Genomic DNA, 23,773 nt, shown 5'->3' on the forward strand with positions numbered 1-23,773 from the left:
TAAGACTATCAAGCCCTTTGGTATATTTTATTTTACAGAAGTGCAAGCAGTCGTAAACTGCATCCAGAAGGGATTTTTCTTTTAATTGGCTGCTCTTAGAATTACATCACTTTGTTGGAAGTGACAGAAACAACGCATGGAATATGAACGATTGCAGGATTCTTCACTTCATCTTCGGACTGTTGCATGATCAATATAGGCACCAAATGGTATCGCAAATTAGGGCCAGAGTGGGGAGCGTGTCGTCATGTTAACCTCCCAGTGCAACAACAAATCAGACATAATTATGAAAAGAAAATGACTTTAATTGTACATTTATAAAAAGACACACACATTTCATGATATATATTAAAACAATTTATCAGAAAAGTTTGTCAAAAAGCAATTCATTACTTTCTCACAAAAAAAATTCCAAAAAAAACAGATAATATTAAATAATGGCAATTATTTACAAACAAATATTGTTAATGGTCCATTTTGACATTAATACATTTAGAGCTCATAATAATTTTTTTTTGATTACTTACCCGATTTAATACTTTTCAAAACCGTTTGGATTCCTTATTAAAGTTCCAAATGGGAAAGTAAAACAAATGCCATTTCATTCTTCTAGCAATATCCTTTTGATAGCAAGTGAAATTGGTAATATTTTAATTTTACATTTTTACATTTGCTATTTTCATTGTGGGTGGTGGGGTGGGATAGCTGGGAGGTGAGGAGTGGGGGGGGGGGGGGGGGAAGCAGGGGGATAGAGGGAGAGGAGGGGGGTATGGAGGGGAGAGGGAGGAGCAAATGGGGGAGGTGAGGAGGGACAGTGGGGTAAGGATAGAGGAGGGGGGAGGGGGGGCGGTAGGGAGTGGAAGATAGAGGGAGAGGAGGGGAGGGAGAGGAGGGGAGGAAGAGAGGGGTAAGAAGAGGGAGGTTGAAGAGCAAGGGGAGGGAGGGAGTGCTGGGGGATGAGGGGGAATGGAGGATAGGGGTACTAAGAGGGATGGCAAGGCGCTGTTGGGGGAAGGTTGCCATGACTCGCGTCACAACGGGGATCTCTGGCGTCACAACGGGAACCTCTGCCGTCACAACGGGAACCCCTCAGCCGCGCCTGCGCAGTTGGAGGCTATGGGTCAGTGGTGGAATATTGCCTTGGGCCCAACGGCTCTGCACCTGGTCTAGTTTCTACTATAAATGTTTAAAATATGTACAAAACTATTTACAAATGAGCAGCAATTTGTAACCAAGCACAATATATGCATATCATGGATCAAATTTTTCTATCATGTTATCCTGATTATTTTCTAAATTGGCTATTACTTCCACTTATCATAAACAGGTTGCAATTATCAGGTTTCAGTGTGACCTATTGTCTGTTCCTTCTATGTTGTTTACAAAAAAATAAAAACAGAACCAATACTGAGTACATTGCAAATTAATGACATCCGATTACAATAAAAGCAGAATATTTGGTTGAGCAATAGTAAGAACAATTAAAATGTTGTCAAGAGTTCAAAATGAAGTAGCCACTTCTGAGAGTTCTGTGTTAAGATAGCTTGTTTGGTATCTATGTCCAGAAGTCCCTGATGCTGAGGAGTTTGATTTATTGTGTCTCTGCTCTGTTGGTTGGCAAAACAAGTGTACTGGCTTTCCAGAATCTCTGGAAAGAACCTTTTCAGAAGTCTGAGGTCCTGACTTTAATATGTGACCATGTTGGCGAATGCATTTCAAAGGATGATCTTGCAGAACTGAATTTGCTGTATTACTTGATGAATGGAAGAATGCAGTAGGTGTTGAAGAATATGCAACCATGCAGTCCTGGTTTAAATGGGGAGATAATTTGCCACACTCTGTCTGTTGAGAGGTCAAGTTGAAATGTGGCTCTGAAATGCAAGGACTTTGGTTTTCATCAAGACAGGGCAATCCTAAAATGGAACAAATATAGAAATTATTCAAATATTGATTCTAAGAGTCAATTTATAAATGAAAATTGTAGACGCAAAAACTGCAGATGCTTGAATCTTGAATGCTGGAGTAATTCAGCAGGTTAGGCAGTATCTCTGGAGGACATGGATAGGTGATATTTCTGCTTTTGACTCTTCAGACAAACTCAAATTTAATTTGGTTCGCTAAATGCAACATTGGGCTACTGTAAGAGTAGGTTGCATAAATAAGGCTAATTCCAGATGGATAACATTACAATTTCAAATTAAATGAAGTGTATTTACCATTTTGTCTTTGATCAATAACTGCATTTCCTTTTTTCATGGCATCTCCACTTATATCAGAAGCGCTGTCATTGAAGTCACTGTCACCTTTTCCACTGTCTTTCCCACTAAATATTTCTTGGGGCCTGCACAAAAAGAAAAAAAACTAAATATATTTATGTTTTAAAACAGATTACTATTTTCTTTGACTGCACAAAATGATTTAAAATGCAAAAGCAGAAGCTCATCAGTTAGAATGCACTACTTACTTTCTGTGTTGCTGAATGGAAACTGTGGTGCCATGATCAAGACCAGACAGACTCCGATATAAAGCTCTAAAAAACAGAAAAAGGACAAAATAAAAAAATATTAATTACCAAATTATATTCCATGTAATTATATCAATTAGCTTGAGATTTCCTGTGAATATAAAAATTATATTACTAGTGCTGAAGAAAATGTGAAATGATTACTTCTAGTACATAACTGACAGCTTCACTGTTCCAAATATACACTCACGCTGTGCATGGCTCCATGAACATGCAATGGAAACTGCATGACTCCATCAGATTTTAATTTGTATGCTGCTGGAACCTATATTCAGTCCTTGTGACTGTTAATAATATGTACAAATCCCATTTTGATTCACTAAACCAGAATAAATAATATAGGAAATTAATAATTGCAAATTGTTGAATTCCATTAGACCCATTTCCTTGTTGATATAGCATTAATAATGTATTGACTGCACCAATTTCAGATTTAGGGGTAGTCCATTCAGGAACAAAATAAAATGAAGAAAAGAGAATCATAGTTGGCTAGAAATTCATCCCCATCTGCAAAGCTAAATCGTCGCACTTGAGCTTTGTGCTCAGACTCTAAAATGCATTCCGTTGAAGTCAGTTAAATAGAATTCACTAAGATAACTGAATCAACAAATTTCACACAATTGATGAAAAAAATAATTTCAGTAATGCTGTTGCTTGCCAAGTTCCAAAGATATCTGATTCACTTGGAGAATAAAGCAAGCAGGTTCCATTGCCAAACCAAAGAACATTAATGGGCTGTCGAAAAGGTTTGGTTATGTTGTCAGCAATGGGGTGTACAAGTCGAAAACAGTGGCCATAGATTGGTCCAGACCATAGTGCATATCAAGACTCCAAAACAATACCTACTCTACCCAGAAAGTGTTTTGAACATTTAGGCTATATACTGGCTGAACTGTTAAAGATGTTGAGTACTTTTAAAAAAACAACAGGCATGGAAGCTTATAGCAACACGAGCTTCTTTTTTCTTTAGGCATTGACATCAGACATCTCATTGCAACATTGATTTTATTGCTAGAGAAAAAAAATCCGTTGTGCCAAAGTTGAAATAGAATTTCCATTCTAATTATACAATAGATAAGCAAACTGAAGATTACATTTATCTTTAAATTAACAGTCCTTCAGTTGTGAAAGCTGTTGTTGTGAAGAAGGGTTTTCAATTTGAAGTGCTAATTCAGTTTGTTTTTCTACATTTGCTGCCTAAGATACTAAGTGCTTCCTGTATTAAATATATCCTGGACAGCATTGTAGAAATGGCAGTAAATAAACAACAGCAACTTTAATAGCTTGTCTGATATTTATTCAATGGAAAATAATTTCTTATGGGACCCAGAATTCAGACAGGTGATTTGCTATTATGTATTTTGCACTACTAACCATAAAAATATTATTATGAATGGAACAATTGTTGATTTATTCAATTTTGTCTTGAACTCTCATATTTTTTTCCTTCAGTTCTATCAATACTTGGCCTTTCAATAATATAATTTCCACTGAAATATCCCAGCTTAGATATCGTCCAAAGGAATATGCTCTCAGATCCTGCATCATGTTAGCTGTGTTGCAAAATCCAGAAGCCCATTCAAAACAAATTGTACACCGGGCTCAAAAACCAAAAAATAAATTAAATACAACTATTTGCATTTACAGAATGATAACTCTACATGCTTAGATTTTATATTCAAAATATTATTTTAAATGTTACTGAACATCAGACACATTGAAAAAACATTGAGAGTTTTGAGGTATGATAAGCTGGGGGATGCAATTCCTTTTGTAGAAACAAGATTCGTAGGCAGTGCTTGTTCTGGCACACCTCACTCAATGTTTTAAAGCATAAATGGCACAGGGCCTTCACCACCAAGCTCCAAGATGATGTCACACAGAAAGATCTTCTGCGTGGATCCAATTTTGATAAGATTTGGGAACAGAAACTATGAGTATAGATATCAGATCTGAAGGGGGAAATCCAGGCCTATCTGTAAATGTCACTGGGCCTTCACCACCAAGCTCCAAGATGATCTCACACAGAAAGATCTTCTGCGTGGATCCAATTTTGATAAGATTTGGGAACAGAAACTATGAGTATAGATATCAGATCTGAAGGGGGAAATCCAGGCCTATCTGTAAATGTCACTGTTGCATTACAGCTTCATGATGCATCTTATCCCAAATCTCCAACCTATTTTATCAGATGTCTGGAAATACCTTATTCCTTGAACAATAACATTCAGATTGTTTGGTGATGATGCAGGCAAATGGGACGATCTCGGTCAAGTTGGACAAGTTGGGCCGAAGGGCCTGTTTTTGTGCTGTCGGGACACTATGACCTTTGTGCAGTTGGTAGGTAATAAGAACTGGGTACAAAATGACTTTCGCCATCAAAATACATTTATGATGTCGAAAATGAGAATCCCCCAATGCCTTGTGCAAGCATTGCAAACTTTGCAAATAATTCCAGAAAGAAAACTGAGTGGAGATCTAGAGTATTGTGTCCAGTTTTGGTCTCCTAATTTGAGGAAGGACATCCTTGTGATTGAGGCAGTGCAACATAGGTTCACGAGATTGATCCCTGGGATGGCGGGACTGTCATATGAGGAAAGATTGAAAACACTAGGCTTGTATTCACTGGAGTTTAGAAGGATGAGGGGGATCTTATAGAAATATATAAAATTATAAAAGGACTGGACAAGCTAGATGCAGTAAAAATGTTCCAAATGTTGGGAGAGTCCAGAAGCAGGGGCCACAGTCTTAGAATAAAGGGGAGGCCATTTAAGACTGATGTGAGAAATCACTTTTTCACCCAGAGAGTTGTGAATTTGTGGAATTCCCTGCCAGAGGGCAGTGGAGGTCAAATCACTGGATGGATTTAAGAGAGAGTTAGATAGAGCTCTAGGGGCTAGTGGAATCAAGGGATATGGGGAGAAGGTAGGCACGGGTTATTGATTGGGGACGATTAGCCTCCTCCTGCACCTATTTTCTATGTTTCTATGAATTCTAGAAAGTAAGGTGAATTGTATGTGAAATATTTGCCTGGTATTACAAATTCAATATGTGTGGGGAAAAAACTGCAGATGCTGGTTTATACCGAAAATAGACAAAATGCTGAATTAACTCGGCGTGACTGGCAGCATCTCTGGAGAGATGAAATGGGTGGCGTTTCTGATCGAGACCCTTCTTCAGACTGAAGTCAAGGGAGAGGGAAACATAGATAAGGAAGTGTAAGTTGTGAAGACGGGTCAAGGGGGCGACGACCAATAACAATGTAGATCATTTTTAGCTGGGAGAAAGTAATTACAAAGTAAACAAAGATAAAATGTAGTCGGAGAACTGGGATGGGAGACGGAGATAGAGAAAGGGAAAGTTCCTTCAAGTTAGAGAACTCGTCAGAATTGTTCTGATGAAGGGTCTTGACCCGAAATATCACCCATTCCTTCTCTCCAGAGATGCTGCCTGTCCGGCCGAGTTACTCCAGCATTTTGTGTCTATCAACATTCATACCACTGTCCGAGCGAAATGCAATGCTAATTACCTCTCCGCTGGTGCCAGTCTCTTTAGGGTCCGATGTGAGGCTGCTCAGATCTTCGGAATTTCCTCCCACTTCACTGTTGGTCGAGGGTGGAGACGAATTCAGCAACAAGTCGCCGACATCCAGCTCGCTATCTCTCGCCAACCGGCCGCCGGCCCGGCGCCCCGGGGATGTTGTCGCCTTCCCGCCGCTGCTGCAGGAGGCGGCCACGCCAACGATGGCCACGATGAGGGCGGCGCACCCGCCCGCCAGCACCACGATCACCACCAGCGACGTGTCCCAGCCCCGCTGTCCCGGGAAGAGCCGCCGCCGCCGCCCGGGACCGACCGCCTCCTCCTCGGCCTCCAGCACAAAGTGCAGCGTGGCGGTGGCGGACAGGGCGGGTTGTCCGTTGTCACTGACGGCCACGACGAGCCGCCAGGCCCCGTTGCCATCCCCGGGCTCGGGTGTGGGGGGTCGGCCGAGCCGCACGTCCCCGCTGCGGCGCTCGATGCTGAAGAGCCCGTCCCCGTCCCCGGCCCGGGCGCCGCTCAGCAGCCGGAAACTCAGCTCCGCGTTCACCCCCTGGTCGGCATCACGGGCGCGCATGCGCGTGGCCAGGTGTCCAGCGCCGGCGTGGCGGGGCAGCGTGATGACGCAGGCGGAGGCGTTGCCGTTAACGTTGGCGTTGCCGGGCAGCGGGTGCGTGATGACGGGCGCGTTGTCGTTGCGGTCGGTGACTGTCAGGCGGACGGTGGCCGAGCTGCTGAGCGGCGGTGACCCGCCGTCGGTGACGCGCACCAGCAGCTCGGCCTCGGGCAGCGCCTCTCGGTCGAAGGAGCGCAGCGCGTAGATGGCGCCGGTGGCCGGGTGGATGGAGGCGAGCGCGGCGCCGGGCCCCAGCAGCCGGTAGGTGAGGCGGCCGTTGTGGGCCAGGTCGGGGTCGTGGGCCTGCACGGTGGTCATGTGGGCGCCGGGACGGTTGTTCTCCGCCAGCGACACGTGGTAGAGGCGGCGCGAGAAGGCGGGCGCGTTGTCGTTCACGTCGGACACGCGCACGGTGAGCGCGCGCTGGGTGCGGCGCGGGGGCGAGCCCCCGTCCTCGGCCACGAGCGTCAGGTTGTAGTCGGCCACGCGCTCGCGGTCGAGCGGCGCCGCCGTCAACAGCAGGAGGCTGGAGCCGTGCGCGCGCCGCAGCTCGAAGTGACCGTTGGGCGGCGAGAGCGCGCAGTGAACGCGCCCGTTGGCGCCCGCGTCGCGGTCCGTGGCGGTGACGAGCGCCACCAGGCTGCCGGGCGCCGCCGCCTCACTGACAACCGCGGTCACGGGCACTGACACCGGGTCGGGGACGAGCGGCGCCACCCCGATCTCGGGCGCGTTGTCGTTGACGTCGAGCACGCGCACGGTGACGCTGCAGACGGCGGCGGCGCTGGGCGGGTGCCCGCGGTCGCGCGCGCGTACCTCCAGTTCCAGGGCGGGCGCGCGCTCGCGGTCCAGGCGCGCGGCCAGGCTGAGGCGGCCGGAGCGCGCGTCGAGGTGGAAGAGGCGGCGGACGGCGGCGGGAAGCTGCGGGCTGAGGCTGTAGATGATCTCGCCGTTGGCGCCCAGGTCGGGGTCGGTCGCCCGCAGCTGCAGCAGCAACGAGCCGGGCGCCGCGTCTTCCCGCAGCTCCAGCACCACCGCGCTGCGCTCGAAGGCCGGGCTGTTGTCGTTGGAGTCGAGCACCTGCACCCGGAGCCGCACCGTGGCCGTCCTCCTCGCCGGGATACTGTTGCCGCCGTCCTCGGCCTCCAGCTGCAGCAGCAGCTCCGCCTGACTCTCACGGTCCAGCCGCTCCACCAACACCAGCTCCGGGCAACGCAGCCCGTCGGCGCCGATCCGCTGCTCCAGCGCAAAGGGGCGGCTCGGCGACAGCCGGTACTTGAGCAGCGAGTTGGCGCCCAGGTCGGGGTCGAGCGCCGGCTCCAGCGGGACGCGGGTTCCCAACACCGAGCTCTCGCTGATTTCCAGCAGCACCTCCGGTCGCCCGAAGTCGGGGGCGTGGTCGTTAATGTCCCGCACTCGCACCTCGACGCGGATCAGCACGAACTTGTCTCCGGACAGGTTGACCACGTCGAAGAGCAGCGAGCACGGCTCCAGCTGCGGCTGCGGCTCCGCATCGGGGTCGGATCCCGCTCCTGCTCTCGCTTGTTGGGGGCACAGTTGCTCCCGGTCGATGCGGCCCCCGACCCGCAGCTGCCCGTCCGTCTCGCCCACTTCCACCAGCGACCCGTTGAACTTTTGCATCAGTCGGAAGCTGCCCGCCACTTCCAGCTGCAGATCTGCCGCCAGGTTTCCGATCACGGTGCCGGGCGGCTCCTCCTCGTAGACGGAGTAGTTGGCCGTTAAGCAGTCAGCTGTTGGGGCAGTTAAAAGTACGAGGAGGAGGCAGCGGAGGAGTCCGGGGATGGTGGCAGAAACTGGGGCAGCAAAGTTGTTTCTGTCTCTTCCGCCGGTCATCATGCACTCGCGGATCTCACTCGGAAAAAGTTCAAGCAATTTTTGGCAACGCCAAGAAGTAGAACTTCTGTCACGAATTAGTAGTGGGGGATGAACTTTCATTGAAGTACCCCACGGGGTGTGAGTGCAGTTCTGGGCCCTCGAGTTTTATTTATTAGTCATTGCATGCAAATAGGAAGGTCAGTGGCCAATCCAAATCCTCCAATGTCGACCAAATGCTACTGCTGCACGGAACATGTGTAGCTTCCACGGCCCAACAAACCTAGAACAAATGTGTATGTTTTAATAACATATCGCAAATGCTAGGAATTGGCGAGTGCTCTGAAACCGAGGATTTAATTTACTTTTTGCAGCAATTTAAAACGAACAAATTGCAGCAGGTTGAAACAAACATTCCATTTTTGTAAAATTAAAAATTAAAAAAAACATTAACGCAACTATTTATATTTCAGTTTTCATGTTTGGTCTCTTCAGACACGATAACTGCTACAACTGTCAGGAATGCGTGACTGCAAGAATGTAATTGATATTTGCTGATTATCAGCGCTACTTTCAAATTTTGCATATCTGGGTGGTTTGTTATATTTTGCTGTAATGTTACCACGTCTCTGACAGATTTTAGCTATAACAAAGAACTTGTGGATTCACAAATTTTGCAGCAGTATTGTGACATTTAAGTTTCAAAGCGTGAAATTATAAAACCACTTACAGTTAGAAAAATAAGTTTTTTAGAGCAATTTACTACCGGGAATGGTTGGTTATATTCAGGGGACTATGTATTAATTAGTATTAATCTAATAAAAAGCTTATGGTTTGCGACAAAACGGACCATGCAGCTAAAGAAGTTGAAGTTCCAATACTCAGCTGTAACTAAAGAGTGGCCTGCTTTTATAGTTCGCATTTAGTCGGAATTTTAAGAACATGTCTGGTTACTGATATGAACAAATGGAAGTAACTGAAGGCCTGGTTTTGGAGCACGGTTTCATATATCAGCCAACGAACGATTAGTGGACGTGTGAACGAACGCCTTTCCCTGTTTTTTGGAAGGTATATCGAATGCAATATTAAATCCTTTACAATACCCACAGCCAGACCTGTTCTGTCAGCATGTAACCGTGGGACGTAGGTTGGAGGGGTGCGGTAGGGGCGTCAGATGTCCGTGGTTGTGTGAATCTATACTTTTAGCGAGAGAATGAGATTATAATTCAACAAATTGTTTATTGTTCGCCAATTCGTTTATGCTAACTGTTTATATAATTGGCCTTATAATAGATGCGTCCGGATGTATGCTCGGTCGGGAATAGCTTTTGTTGAATAAGCCAAGTAGAACTTTAAACAAGATGTCTTCAACAGCAATTAAAAAAAAACCACAAACGCTTCCACATCCTCTCACTTGAGAGCCACAAGTGATAACGGACGGACACAAATTGTGCTTTACAACAATAAACATATGAAACTACATCTGAATATTGTTCTTGTGTTTTAAATACAATTTTTGAAGGACTATCATATATTTATGGATGGAAGTGATGCTGCGAATGCTACATTTATAAAGTTTTTAAACGTTATTTGCTGCGTTAGTTTCATGCCGAGAACTCGTTCAAGCTGTTAATTCGTTTTCCTTTCAATTTAGCGTTTGGTGACTTTGAGGCCATTTGTGACCAGCAGGGACATTTGGGGTTATAGTGGAAGCCGTGGGCTCTCTTTGCCTTTAATGGGGATGACGATTGAAGACACGCGAGCAAAACGAGAGCCGTTTGTTCGAGGTGATGACGCCTCGTCAAAGCGAGAGTGTCAGATGAAGCCTCTTCTATTTACTGAGACCCTGCCGAGAGTACTTTTGTCACTCAAATGTAAAACACGAACAAAAGGAGATAATCCCCTTGTTACAATTCCTAAGCATCGGAACGACCTCGAAGCGGTAGGGGGTTGGTGGCTTTATACGACTTCAAGAAAATACCAAGCTGGGAGCATTCCATGTTTTAATGGGATAAATGATCTGGAATGTTTCCCGGAAAGAACGGAATATTTACTTCGTGAGAATACTGCAATCTACAGGAGTCCTGGACTGCAAGCTCAGATCATGACAAATGTAAAAGTGGGGGCACACTTTGGATCGTTTATTAGTTTACGCGTTTAATCTATCCTGTCTGCGTTAGAATCCAACATATATGAATAGTGTTTTCAAAAGACATTCGCTCCTGCTACATTTTAATCCCCTCAAGACACTAATTTTAACACAGCAAAATCTTCAGATGTATCTGACCATGGGTGGGCTCCTATGCCTGCACTTTACACACAGGTACCAGCTATCGCGGGACGTCGTTCTTTACAGCAAATATTACATGCAATAAATCAAGTAGACATCCTCTTGAGTAACTAATCTTACCCGTATATTAATCCCTTACACAAACTTCAGAAAGTTCTAGTTCAAGTTTTAAATCCAAAGTCAAGACATAAAATACTTTCAATGAAAAAAATCCCAAATGCCACGTTAAACGTGCCTCCGGGAAAGGTAAATTTGCTTGACGACCGATAACCTATTCAAATGAGAGCGGCGTGGTGTCAGCGCGCCCTTCAGCTTAGATCGTTTATTGGGTTCAATAAAGGTTAATGGTTTTTGAGTGAAGTGGCAGTAACATTCTTAGGTATTCAATCGATCGCAAAGCTTTTGGTATGAAAGCTCGCACGATGAACACAAATGTGGAATCTCCGACCAGTGTTCCATAAAGGGAAAATGCAAAGCGAAGAATAAGGATATAAGCGCCTGTCCCGCTGAGTTACTCCAACAATTTGTGTCAATCTTCGGTGTGAACTAGCATCTGCAGTTTCCTCCTACACAATAAGGATATTAATATTTTCACTTAATTAATTTGCCTGGAATAGTCATTGTTCTCGCTCGCAGCAAGTGTTGTAAAGGTTCTGATGGGGGCAAAGATTGTGTGCATTTTTCCTACTTATCCAGCCAATAAAGCTTTTTTTTTAACTGAGAAACACCGTCCAATTGTATTTTTGTTAAGATAAAAACAATATCAAATCAAAAATATGGTTGGAAATCTCTCATATGTTTCTCATATGTTTGTCTTTTTCTATTGGAAATAACGATAGACAATAAGAGAACATTTCTGGAGCTACCAGAAATTGCAGATGTTGGAATCTTGAGCAAAAAAAAACTGGAGGGAACCCACTGAGTCAGGCAGCTGGATTTGAACCAGGTTTTAGACTATTTTGGGTAGAATTAGTTTGACCAGTCCCTCTTCACCAAAAGAAAAAAAAGTTGAGTGTTTGAAAATGAGGTAAGTTTTATCAAAAGTTCTAGAAGATTCGACTAACCAGTGCATTATCAAGTTCAAAACAGAAACGCTAATGTGATTAACTTTAAAAACAGGTTTCAATGCAGTCATCAACATCTATGAGAAATGTGATATAATGTTCCTTTGAAACATCTCCAATCAGATGTCCTTACACCCAAATGTGACTATATTTTACATTATTTGCTTTCCTGCTTTCTGCAGTAAAATATTTAGGCCATGTGATGGATATTGATTATTTCTCTTAATTCATTAATCTGGCAGTTCCTACCAATGGCTCAGTGAATCATTCTCGCTTCTGAACCAAACGTTATAGATTAAAAAATACACTCCAGAGACCTGGTCATGGATTAAAAGTCAAATATTACAGGTTTTAGAATTCTGAACGAACAATAATGAAAATACTCAACAGAAGGTCATTGATCTGAAATGTTGGCGCAAACAAATCACCTGACACACACTCTGCACTGTCATTGCACAGACAAATTTCACATTAATGCAATATGGATACATTTTATTCACATTTCAAGGAGAATTAATACCTGAATGGTATATTTCTGGCCTAATGCTATTTCTTGTTGGCATCTAGGGTGCCTAAACAGTGCTGCAGTGCCCAAAATTTGTTTCCATCAGGATGTTCTACTATATTTCTTTTAACAACATGGGTGCTGTTTACTCACACAGAAATACAACTTTTAACAACACCAAAGGTTCTAAATTGACATTATTTAAAAGGCATGAATGACCCTTTCCTCCTGTAGGCATTTTTTAACATCAGTGCTGGAAAATGATAGAAGAAATCCTTCAAGAATAGAACTGGTCATCAGATTGGAAATGGTTGCAAAAGAGGAGAAGCACCAAGATTTGCTTCCCTCATCTCCTCACAGCTCTAATGTCAGGTATAGTGGTTCTTAACAGGGCCGTACCACAATAAAACTGACTCCCAAGGAGTGTTGGCAGGGTATGCTCACGTGTTCCAGTGTTGTCACATTTAGCAATTTAATTTTAAGTCTTGCAAAATGGCAAATATAAAATTTGCTGATTGTTCCAGGCACATTGCTGGACTATTATTTCTCCCTACAGATGCTGCCTCACAATCTGAGTACTTCTAACATGTTTTGTCTTTATATTTGAGCATAAGAAGTAGGCCAACAGTCAAATGACATAGTGAGGGAGCAATAAATATTAGTACCAACAACAAACTGCTGTAAGAACTCAGCTGGTCAGGCAGCATCTGTGAAGACAAAGGGAACATTGCCGTTTCAGGACAAGGCTCCCCATTGGACTGATAGAAGTGATTTATGGGTCCTGATGCAGGTCTTGATTCAAAATATTGACCATTCTTCGGTCTTCACAGATGCTGCCTGACCCCTGATTTCTTCCAGTTTGTTTTTATTTCAGATTACAGCATCTGCAATCCTTTGTGCGAGCAGAAGATACTCCTGCTTAAACTCCAATGTTGGCTTGTTCCTTTTAAGAAACATTTTTAAGAAATAGATGCAATCATAGAAAGAGTACACAATTTTGATGTGGATATATAGAATATATACAATTCAAAATTGTGTGCTGTTTCTATAAATAACACATTTATTTCTTGTAGCACCTAATCCATCACTCTTAATAGAAAACATTTGTATTGTTCAGAAACAACAAAACTTAATCTCACCCTAAGCAATTGCACAGTAATCTGGAGACACTTGGAGATATTCTAGCTCTTGACTGAAATGTTAAACTGAACCAATGGAACGTGAAGATGAGCAGTAGTGTTCTTAAGGGTGTCATCGTCAATATTTATTCAACCATTACATCCACTCATTGCTGGTGCTCTTCAGGAATGTATGTTCAGTCCCTAGCTCTGCTCCCTGTACTCACATTAATGTCTGTCGAAATACCGCAACAACTCAATCTTCGTTCACTTATTATATGACCGTTGTCAGCTGGATCAGCAACAATGATGAGACGGACTACAGAAAAGAGATCCAAGAACCTTGTATAATGCCGTTATAACATGAAAGAAAATGCTATGGAAGTAGCAATAGAAAGATAGAACAGATGAACGGTGAAGAGTTGGTGCAGGGAAAAATGATTCAGATTTAATTGTCAATGAGAATTAAAACAAAAAGTATGCAGGCTGGTTGTAGACAGTTGCAAAAATCTTCAAGAGAGAGTTGATGAGCACTCATTCTGAGAGCAGAGAAAGTTTTTTTAATTTAGAAGGAGAGACGAGAAAACTTTTTGCAATTCAAAGAAGGCTTGTTTAAAGTGAAAACGGGACATTTAAAAGACAAGCATTTAATTGGCGTAATGAGAGACCCAACGGCCAATAAAAGGGAGGGAAGTTTTAGCAGAGCAGCTTATTGGAAACAACTGTGTTGAGGGTAAGTGTATTACTGAGGCTTTGGTGAGAAGGCTAAGCAAAGAGTAAACGGCTGATTAAGGTACAGACTGTTTTTACATAGATACATTATCATAGACAATTGGTGCAGGAATAGGCCATTTGGCCCTTCGAGCCAGCACTGACATTCAATGTGATCATGGCTGATTTTGTATACATTTGTTCCTTTACCTTGGTGCCGTAGAGATGGCTGGTGGAATAGTGGAATGCTGCAGGAAGTTAGAAGTCAGGGGAATTCCAATGCCCCTGAAGAGTACACCAGCAATAAGTGTGTTGAGCTTCAGCTCCTTGCACACCCTGTTAAGGAACAAAAGCTGCAGCTAGATGACTTCAGGATTATCCGAGTGGGGGAATATAGATATGAGTTACAATGAGGTGGTCATGCCGAAGGTATGGGCAAAAAATAGATAGGTGACCACCAGGAAAGGGTGTAGGCAGAAAGTGCAACAATCCCTGTTGCTGTTCCCCTGGACATTAGGAATGCTCCTTTTGATACTGTACTCAGACAGAGCTATAGTAATAGAAGACGAGTTAGTTAAGGAGATAGACAGGAGATTCTGTGGCAGAAAATGAGACTCATGGAAAGTGCATTGCCTCCCTGGTTCTAGGATTCAGAATTTCTGAGTGGCTGCAAAACATTTTTGAGGCTGATGGCAAGCAGTCGGAAGTCGTTGTGCACATTAGCACAAATGACATAGATAGGAAAATAAATAATGTACTGTTGAGTGAATATAGGGCGTTAGGCAAAATAATAAAATGCAGGACCATAAGGTAATAATCTTTGGTGCGAGTGAGGGTAGAAACTGGAAGATACTACATACGAATGTATGGCTCAGCAGTTAGTGCAGGGGACAGGGATTCAAGTTTTTTGTCCATTGGAATTTCTTCTGGGGTAGGGGTAACCTGTACAAGAAGGATGGGTTGCTTCTGAAGTGTAGGGGGAACAATATTCTAGCTGGGAAGTTTGCTATTGCTACTAATTGAGGTTTAAACTAGGGAGGCACGTGGGTGGGAGCCAGAATAGTAGGTCAGAAATTGGAAGAGGTAATGGGAAGGTAGATGTTAGGACCAGTAAGTCTCAGAAGAAACAGCAGGCAGGGACAGATGAAGGAATATAGTGAAGCTCATGGGCTGAGTGTATTTATTTCAATGCAGGGAGTAATATAGGGAAAGCAACTTAGAGCCTGGATCGGTGCTTGGGACTAATGTTCCAGAGTTTTAATGTTTAACATGTGATTGAAGGGGAAGGGAATGTGGTGAAGGAGTTGTACTACTCATCATGGAGACTGACATGGCAGCATTCAGTGAGGACATACAGAAGGTTTCATCCTCTAAAGCGATATGGGCAGGACAGAAAAATAAGAAAGGTACAAGCACTCAAATTGTACTATGGGGCCCCACAATAGCAAGAGGGAGATAGAGGAACAGATATGTAGACAGATTACTGAAAGACGCCAAAGCAATAGAGTTGGCTTAGTGGGTGACTTTAACTGCCGCAATATTGACTGGGACTTGTTCAGTGCCGAAGGCTTAGATGGGGCAGAATTTGTGCATTGTATCCAAGGGGGTTTCTTGAAACAGTATGTGGAATAGTCCAAACTTCGAAGTACAAAATAGATTAAGACAATTTATAATGTTATTAGACAGGTAGACAGGATCTCGGGTGGGTGGGTGGAATAGATTGAGAGCATTTGTTGTTGGAGACGACATATGGGAGTTATTAAAAGACCAGTTGATCAAAATTCAGAACTGATCTCCAAATACTGGGTCCTAGTACTAGGAATCGGCTTTCCCCTCTGCCACTAGATCCTCGACGCACAGACCTCAATCACCGAGATATAGGTGATAATGCCTCCTCAACAATAATTCTCCATACCTACCGGTGCCCTACAAGGATGCGTTCTCAGATCCCTACTACATTCCATCACACTCACGACTGTTTGGCTAAATTTGGCTCTGATTTAATCTATAAATTTGCAGACGACACCACAAATCATGAACAATAATGAGACGGAGTACAGGAAGGAGATAGAGAACTTGGTGACATGGTGTCAGGACAATAACCTCTCCCTCAATGTCAGCAAGATGAAGGAGCTAGTTATTGACTTCAGGAAACATGGTGGAGTACATGCCCCAATCTGCATCAATGGTGCTGATGTGGAACTGGTTGAGAGCTTCAACATTTTGGCATTAATATTACCAATGATCTGTTGTGGACCAACCACATTGATGTGACATCAAAGAAGACACACCAACGCCTCGACTTCATGAGGAGATTGAGAACATCCAACATGCTTCTAGTGACTCTTACAAACATCTACAGATGCACCATAGAAAGCATACTGTCGGGTTGCATTACAGCTTGGTTTGGGAACAGTACCCAAGACCATAAGAAATTTCAGTGAATTGTAGATGTAGCCAGTCCATCACACAGAGCAGACCCATTGACAAAATCTACATGTCACACTGCCTCAGTAAAGTAGCCAACATAATCAAAGATAGACACAAAAAGCTGGAGTAACACTGGAGAAAAGGAATAGGTAACGTTTCTAGTTGAGATCCATCTTCAGACTGAGAGTCAGTGAGACAAGAGATGTAGACAGTGATTTAGAGAGATATAGAACAAATGAATGAAAGATATGCAAAAATGTCATCAAACGCTTTGCCCCCCCCCCCCCCCCCCGCTCATTCCTTCTCCCACCCAGCAGAACATACAGGAGCTTGAAAGCGCACACCACCAGACTCAGGAACAGCTTTCAGGCTTCTGTTATCATGCTTCTGAATAGTCCTTCCATAAGCTAGGTTACTGGTCGATTCACCTCTATCCCATGGAGGACATTGGCCTTTTTCTAAGGAACCGATGCACTACAATGCTGAGAACTATTTTCTGCACTCTGTAACTTCCCCTTTGTTCTATTATACTGATTTGTATCTATGTATCTGGTTTGAATTCATTTGTATCTATGTATAATATATCTGATCTGTTTGGATAGTATTCAAAACAAAGCTTTACACTGTATCTCGGTGCACGTGACAATAATAAACCCTAAACCTAATCTATATGGTATCAGCACTAGTTGGGACAAGATACATATTTATCCTGGTGGCATATCAGTATTGTTATTTAATTCACTCATAGATTATGGACATTTTGGCAAGTTGTCGCCCATCTCTTACTTTGAATTAAGCATCAAGAGCTGTGAGCTGCTGAACACAGATCCGGTTAATTTTTGTTCTAGACCTACTTGCATTATAAATAGCAGTGACATTCAATGATGCATATATTTTAGTGCAGCTTTGGTTGAGTGAGTAATTGTCTTGTGGGTACTACACTTACTGATTCACCATTGCAGATAAATTTACAACTACATTAAATTAAAAGACACACTACAAGACCATTGGAATTTTAAAAAACAGCGGTTTCTAAAGAGCAATAGTTTAGTTTCTATGTTTCACAATGTTAGCTACTTCAAAGGTCTGATTCAATCTCTGCTGTTGCAAAGAGGTTGAATCAATTGCTTTCCAGCTCCATGCTAGTGACCATTCTTGCTACTTCGGCATTTCTTATACAGTAGATAAGACGGGCTGTTGGGAGTTAATGCGGTGTACACAATCATGAGAAATAGATCGGGTAGATGCACAGAATCTCTTGCCCAGAGTAAGGAAATCGAGGACCAGAGGACATAGGTTCAAGGTGAAGGGGAAAAGATTCAATAGGAATCTGAAGGGTAACTTTTTCACACAAACTGTGTGGTGGGTGATGGAACAAGCTGCCAGAGGAGATAGTTGAGGTTGGATCTATCCCAACTTTTAAGAAACAGTTATACAGGAACATGGATAGGACAAGTTTGGAGGGATATGGACCAAGCACAGGCAGGTGGGACTAGTGTGGCTGGGACATGTTGGCTGGTGTGGGTAAGTTGGGCCGGTGGGCCTGTTTCCACACTGTATCACTCTGTGACTCTACGACTATGCTGCAGAGCGAAACAATCCCACCATAAATGGAATATTTTGCTTATATAATCCATCACAATGGATTATAGAATTTAGATCTAATCAATTTTCATGATTGAAACAATCGCTATTAAACTTGGACAACCATTGGCTGTATTTAATATATTAATCAAAATAATTATAACTTTATCCTAATAAAAAACTCAATATGATTTAAACAATACATTATAGTCACCTAATGAATTTCATCAATACATTTTTATCAATATTGATTTTTATGCCAATATTGTACGTAGTTCCCTGCCTTCTGATTTCATAATTGTGTTTTTACTGTTACCTAATTGGTTCCTTCACCAATCACATTTAAAAACAAACAATAAAAACTATTTTTCATACAATTATGTGACTCACTTTCTGTAAAAAGTTACTGAAATTACTTATCTAGTTTTTATTTTGTGGCTATTACTTTAAATGAAGATAGAATATGAACAACTTTTAAAAATTGCAACTCGGATCATAAACTGTAGTTATTATTATGTAGCAAACTTTAACAGTTACTGTGTTGAGGGATAATTCAAAGAACACTACTACATAAGAATTCAATGTGATAGAGATTCTTAAATTGGCTGATGGTTATTCTGATCACAAACAATTATCGGTCTTAAGATGTATAGTTTTCAAAGTTTACCTTGAGAGCTTTTGACAAAAAATCAATCAGTTCTGAAAGAGACAATTCATCTTTAATGTTTCAAACATTGTAACATAATAGATCACATAAAAAAGGAACTCACATTTTGAACCAAAGTGTAAGATCAATTGATCTTTACTTAAAATTTCAAACGAGAAACTTACTTAGAAAAAATATTTGTAGTGATCAGCATTCTTATATATTATAAAGTGGAAATGTATTTATATAACCATTAAATATGTACCTGTACATCTTTTGCAAACATAATAACAAAAGATGTCAAAATATGTGACGAAAAAGCTTGTCATATGATAATCAACCATTTCATCCCTTGTATTATTTCTAGATTTTGAAATCGCTATATTTCGAAAAGCTAGTGGTCTGAATTTGAGTGCTGATATAATCCAGGATAAAATAATGGAAAACAAAAGAATAATGGCGAGAGTAATGTGCATTTTGCCACATCCAATAAAGTTGCTTATTTAAATAAATCCTGGTTTGTCTCCCACCTGAAAATGAAATGCAGAGCATAGACTTCTCACAGTTATAAATACTAGCCACTACCTAATGTGAAATATAATGTGGTCCAAGATTAATCACATTGCAGGATTCATATTAATCACATATCATTGTATCTTGTTCATAGTTTATAAAGAAACCCAGTTTATTATTTCTTGATAATCTTGATATTTCCTGCATTTATGAATATGACCATGACCGTTAATATTAATTTGACAAGAAAGTTTATGAGTTATAATAGACACCAGTATTTGGACTTAATACATTCATTGCACATTTGCATTGAAATGTATAGTTTAAACAGTGTACACATTGAACAGGCTTTGGAAATAAGTGGTTCTAACTAGAATTGGTATCCGTTAACATTTTGTTAGCTTGGCACCCAGTCAAATCAAATTCTACATGAGTACAATTATACTATGCATATCTACAACAGGGACAAATACCAGAATCTAGAATATTGCATTTTTTAGCATTATAGTATTACTAGACCAAGTGCAGACCCGTTGGGTCTGCTCCCCCAATGGTGTGATTCCCCCAACCCAATATTCCACCATGCACCCGTCTCCTCCAATGGAACTGAAGCCGTTGCCAAATGAAGGTTTCCAGCAATCCTCTGCCTCCCTCAATTGCACCTCCCCTGCCTGCTGCAGCAGTAAAAAGTTCAGTGTTCCTGTCTTGCAACTTTGTTTCGAAGTGTGTTGGAAGCTGACAGGAAGGCGCAGCGAATCAAAAGGAAGAAAGGCAGCTGGCAGCCGGACGGCAGGCGGCAGCCACAGACTTTTATATAATAACTAGACCAAGTGCAGACCCCTGCTCCCCCAATGGTGTGATTCCCCCAACCCAATATTCCACCATGCACCTGTCTCCTCCAATGGAACTGAAGCCGTTGCCAAATGTAAGTTTCCAGCACTCCCCTGCCTCCCTCAATTGCACCTGCCCTGCCTGCTGCAGCAGTGAAAAGTTCAGTGTTCATGTCTTGCATCTTTGTTTCGAAGTGTGTTGGAAGCTGACAGGAAGGAGCAGCGAATCAAAAGGAAGAAAGGCAGCTGGCAGCCGGACGGCAGGCAGCAGCCACAGACTTTTATAGATAGATAGATAGATAGATAGATAGATAGATAGATAGATAGATAGATAGATAGATAGATAGATAGATAGATAGATAGATAGATAGATAGATAGATAGATAGATAGATAGATAGATAGATAGATAGTTACAAAGAGAGAGCAGGTAAAAAAAAAACTAAGGCAGGTTGGGTTATCTGGACTGCACCCTTAATTTAGGGGAGGGCTATTCAGTAGACCGGTAGCAGCAAGGAAGAAACTGGTACTGAATTTGGTAGTAAATACTTTTAAATAGTTGTATCTTCTGCCTGATGAAGAGAGGGAATGACATGGGTGTGAATGGTCTTCATTATATTGACTGCTTTGCTTAGGCAGTGTTAACTGTTGATGTAGTCAATGTGAAGGCCAGTTTGTGTGATGGATTGGGCTACATCAACAAATCTCTGTAATTTCACAAGTTCACAAATTATAGGAATAAAATTAGGCCATTTGGCCGATCGAATCCACTGCCATTCAATCATGGCTGATCTCTGCCTCATAATCCTATTTCCCTGCCTTCTCTCCATAACCCTTGACACCCATGTCCAGCAGATGAGCTCCAGGCCAGTGGGTGATCGAGTCGAGGAGTGTCAGTGGAGGGGCCGGTCTGGAGTGGGTGTGTGTGAGTAGGGGTATGTAAGTGGGTGTGGGTATGCGTGGGTGGGTGTTGGTGTGGGTGGGTGTTGGTGTGGGTGGGTGTGGGTGAGTGGGAGTGGGTGTGCCTGAGTGGGTGTGTCTGAGTGGGTGTGTCTGTGTGAGTTGGTTTGTGTGGGTGAGTGAGGGAATGAGTGGTTGTGTGTGTGTGTGTGAGTGTGTGTGAGAGTGAGTGAGTGAGTGTGAGTGAGTGTGTGGGTGAGTCAGTTTGTGAGTGAGTGAGTGAGTGTGTGTGGGTGTGTATGAACTAAATCTGACAGCCAAAACAAGAAATTATGTCCATGGAATTTTATTATATGTGACATCTTTTGCGTGTGTGTTAATGTCAGCTGTGTGGTACTAAGTATTAGCTGGCATAGATATTTGCAACAAGGTCATCCAAGCTAGAGATTCCACACTGGATGTTGAAGCAGCAAACATAGAAACTCTCCTCATGGATCTGACAAAACTTCGAAACAACTGGAAATCCATGTGGAATTAAGCTAAATCGGTTTATGTCAAACTCAAAGATAGAAATAAACTCTCCCTTAGATGTGGTGGAGTTCAGCACATGAGGGCAAGGCCACATGATGACAGCACACCTGATGCTAACTTGGAGGAAATGAATGACCGCCAGAAGAGGCCTACTTCAGAAAGTGTGTGATTTGGTAGACAACGTTATATCAGGATTAACTGCCCGCTTCAATGGTGTTAAGCAGTTGGCAGAATTTTTGATTTTTGATTTCTTGTGCAAATAGCTCACCATGTCTGAAAGTGTTGTGGAGAGAAAAGCTTTATCTTTGTCAGAGCAATATCCTGCTGACCTTAACGGATGATTTTGGAAACAAAATGCAACATTTACCTTCAGTACATAAAGCAAATTTTGTAAATGCACAGTTAAACCCATTAGATCTGTTAACTTGTTAACAGTGTACAGACTTGCTCCATAGATGCTGCCTCATCCGCTGAGTTTCTCCAGCATTTTTGTCTACCCTCGTTTTTTCCAGCATCTGCAGTTCCTTCTTAAACAAACTTGGTGACATGTTTCCAAATGTTTGTGTTAGTTTAGCAATTTGTGTTAGGATTAACAATTCCAGCAACAGTAGCTTCTGCAGAGAGGTAATTTAACAAATTCAAGCTGATTAAGAATTATTTAAGGTCTACAATGTCTCAGAAATGTTTTGTGGATTTGGCTAGGCTAAGTATTGAATCAAATATTGACAGAACAATACATTTTCATGCTCTGATTTGAATTTTTTTTACAAAAAAGGCCAGGAAAGCTCTTTATTTAAAATAAATACTAAGCCTATCTACCTTTTTTTTTTACTTTTACTACTAATTAAGTCTTCTGATGATCTGATCTGCATTGAAATATAAAAGGATGTTTTAATGTGAATTATTTCTCCTTATCTGTATTGTAGCATAAACAAAGATGTTCAAAACAAATGTGCTTTCTGATCCTTTTATTGTATTTATATGTATTTATATTGATCACGGAGGTAGTACAGGAGCATAAGGCCTCCATTCCACCCCTCTCTCATCTTCCATACCCTGTTTGGCCATTACAGCTCATGGCATAAAACCGTAGTGGATAAACACAGGATTAACAACCCACTGATAAAATTCCTCTCAGAGGCCCTGACTGACCTGCCCTCACAGCCATCTGTGGCAATGAGTTCCACAGATTAACTACCATCTGACTAAAGAAGTTACTCCTCACCTCCTTTCTAAAAGAGCATCCTTTAATTCTGAGGCCATGACTCATTGCGATCTATTCTTGAAGTCTTGGGCAAAGCTGCTAGGGAGAGAGAGTTTGCCATTGAATATCTATATAACTAAAAGTCTCATCTTGACCACTTCCTGTCTGCGCTCTATATTGATTTTAGAAAATACGCTACCATATATCGCTATGATTTCTGGCCATCTTACTCAAAGTCCTCCTCCATTGAAGCAGCCCAGAAGACATTTCCGATCGATGTAAAATAAAAAAAGTTATATGTGTTTAAAAAACCGTGAGATCAGCTGATTGGTCCCCTTGCCTGTCAATCACCACGATGAAGTTAACGCTCCTTCCGAGGGCTGCAGAACTATAAAACCCTGTATGCCTGGGCGTGAGTAAGTCACTCCGGAATATCTCGAGGGAGAGTCCACAACTGTGATTCCAAGCTGTGAATCAACGGAACTGCGAGTCTGCAATATACTTGCAATACATGTCAGCAGATCTATATCGGTGAGACCAAGCGGAGGTTGGGCGATCGTTTCGCCGAACACCTCCGCTCGGTCCGCAATAACCAAGCTGACCTCCTGGTGGCTCAGCACTTCAACTCCCCTTCCCACTCCGTCTCCGACCTCTCTGTCCTGGGTCTCCTCCATTGCCACAGCGACCAGCATCGGAAATTGGAGGAACAGCACCTCACATTCCGTTTGGGGAGTCTGCATCCTGGGGGCATGAACATCGAATTCTCCCAATTTTATTAGTCCTTGCTGTCTCCTCCCCTTCCTCAGCCCCCCTGCTGTCTCCTCCCATCCCCCAGCCTTCGGGCTCCTCCTCCTTTTCCCTTTCTTGTCCCCGCCCACCCCCGCCCCCGATCAGTCTGAAGAAGGGTTTCGGCCCGAAACGTTGCCTATTTCCTTCGCACCA

The 23,773-nt window shown here is 42.7% G+C and overlaps 1 protein-coding gene and 1 long non-coding RNA gene across 2 annotated transcripts; one reads left to right on the plus strand and one right to left on the minus strand.

Moving 5' to 3' along the window:
* Positions 1-287: 287 nt before the first annotated feature.
* On the minus strand, positions 288-8,630 carry LOC129698315 (protocadherin-8-like). The gene is given in 5 exon segments (XM_055637398.1): positions 288-1,913; positions 2,217-2,341; positions 2,465-2,511; positions 2,513-2,530; positions 6,054-8,630. Coding segments are annotated over 5 exon segments (3,180 nt in total). The 3' UTR covers positions 288-1,500.
* On the plus strand, positions 6,798-11,522 carry LOC129698316 (uncharacterized). The gene is made up of 2 exons (XR_008723662.1): positions 6,798-6,938; positions 10,162-11,522. It is a non-coding gene; the product is annotated as an uncharacterized LOC129698316 (long non-coding RNA).
* Positions 11,523-23,773: the final 12,251 nt, after the last annotated feature.

This window comes from Leucoraja erinacea, chromosome 6, assembly GCF_028641065.1.
Source record: "Leucoraja erinacea ecotype New England chromosome 6, Leri_hhj_1, whole genome shotgun sequence".
NCBI classification, from domain to species: Eukaryota; Metazoa; Chordata; class Chondrichthyes; order Rajiformes; family Rajidae; genus Leucoraja; species Leucoraja erinaceus.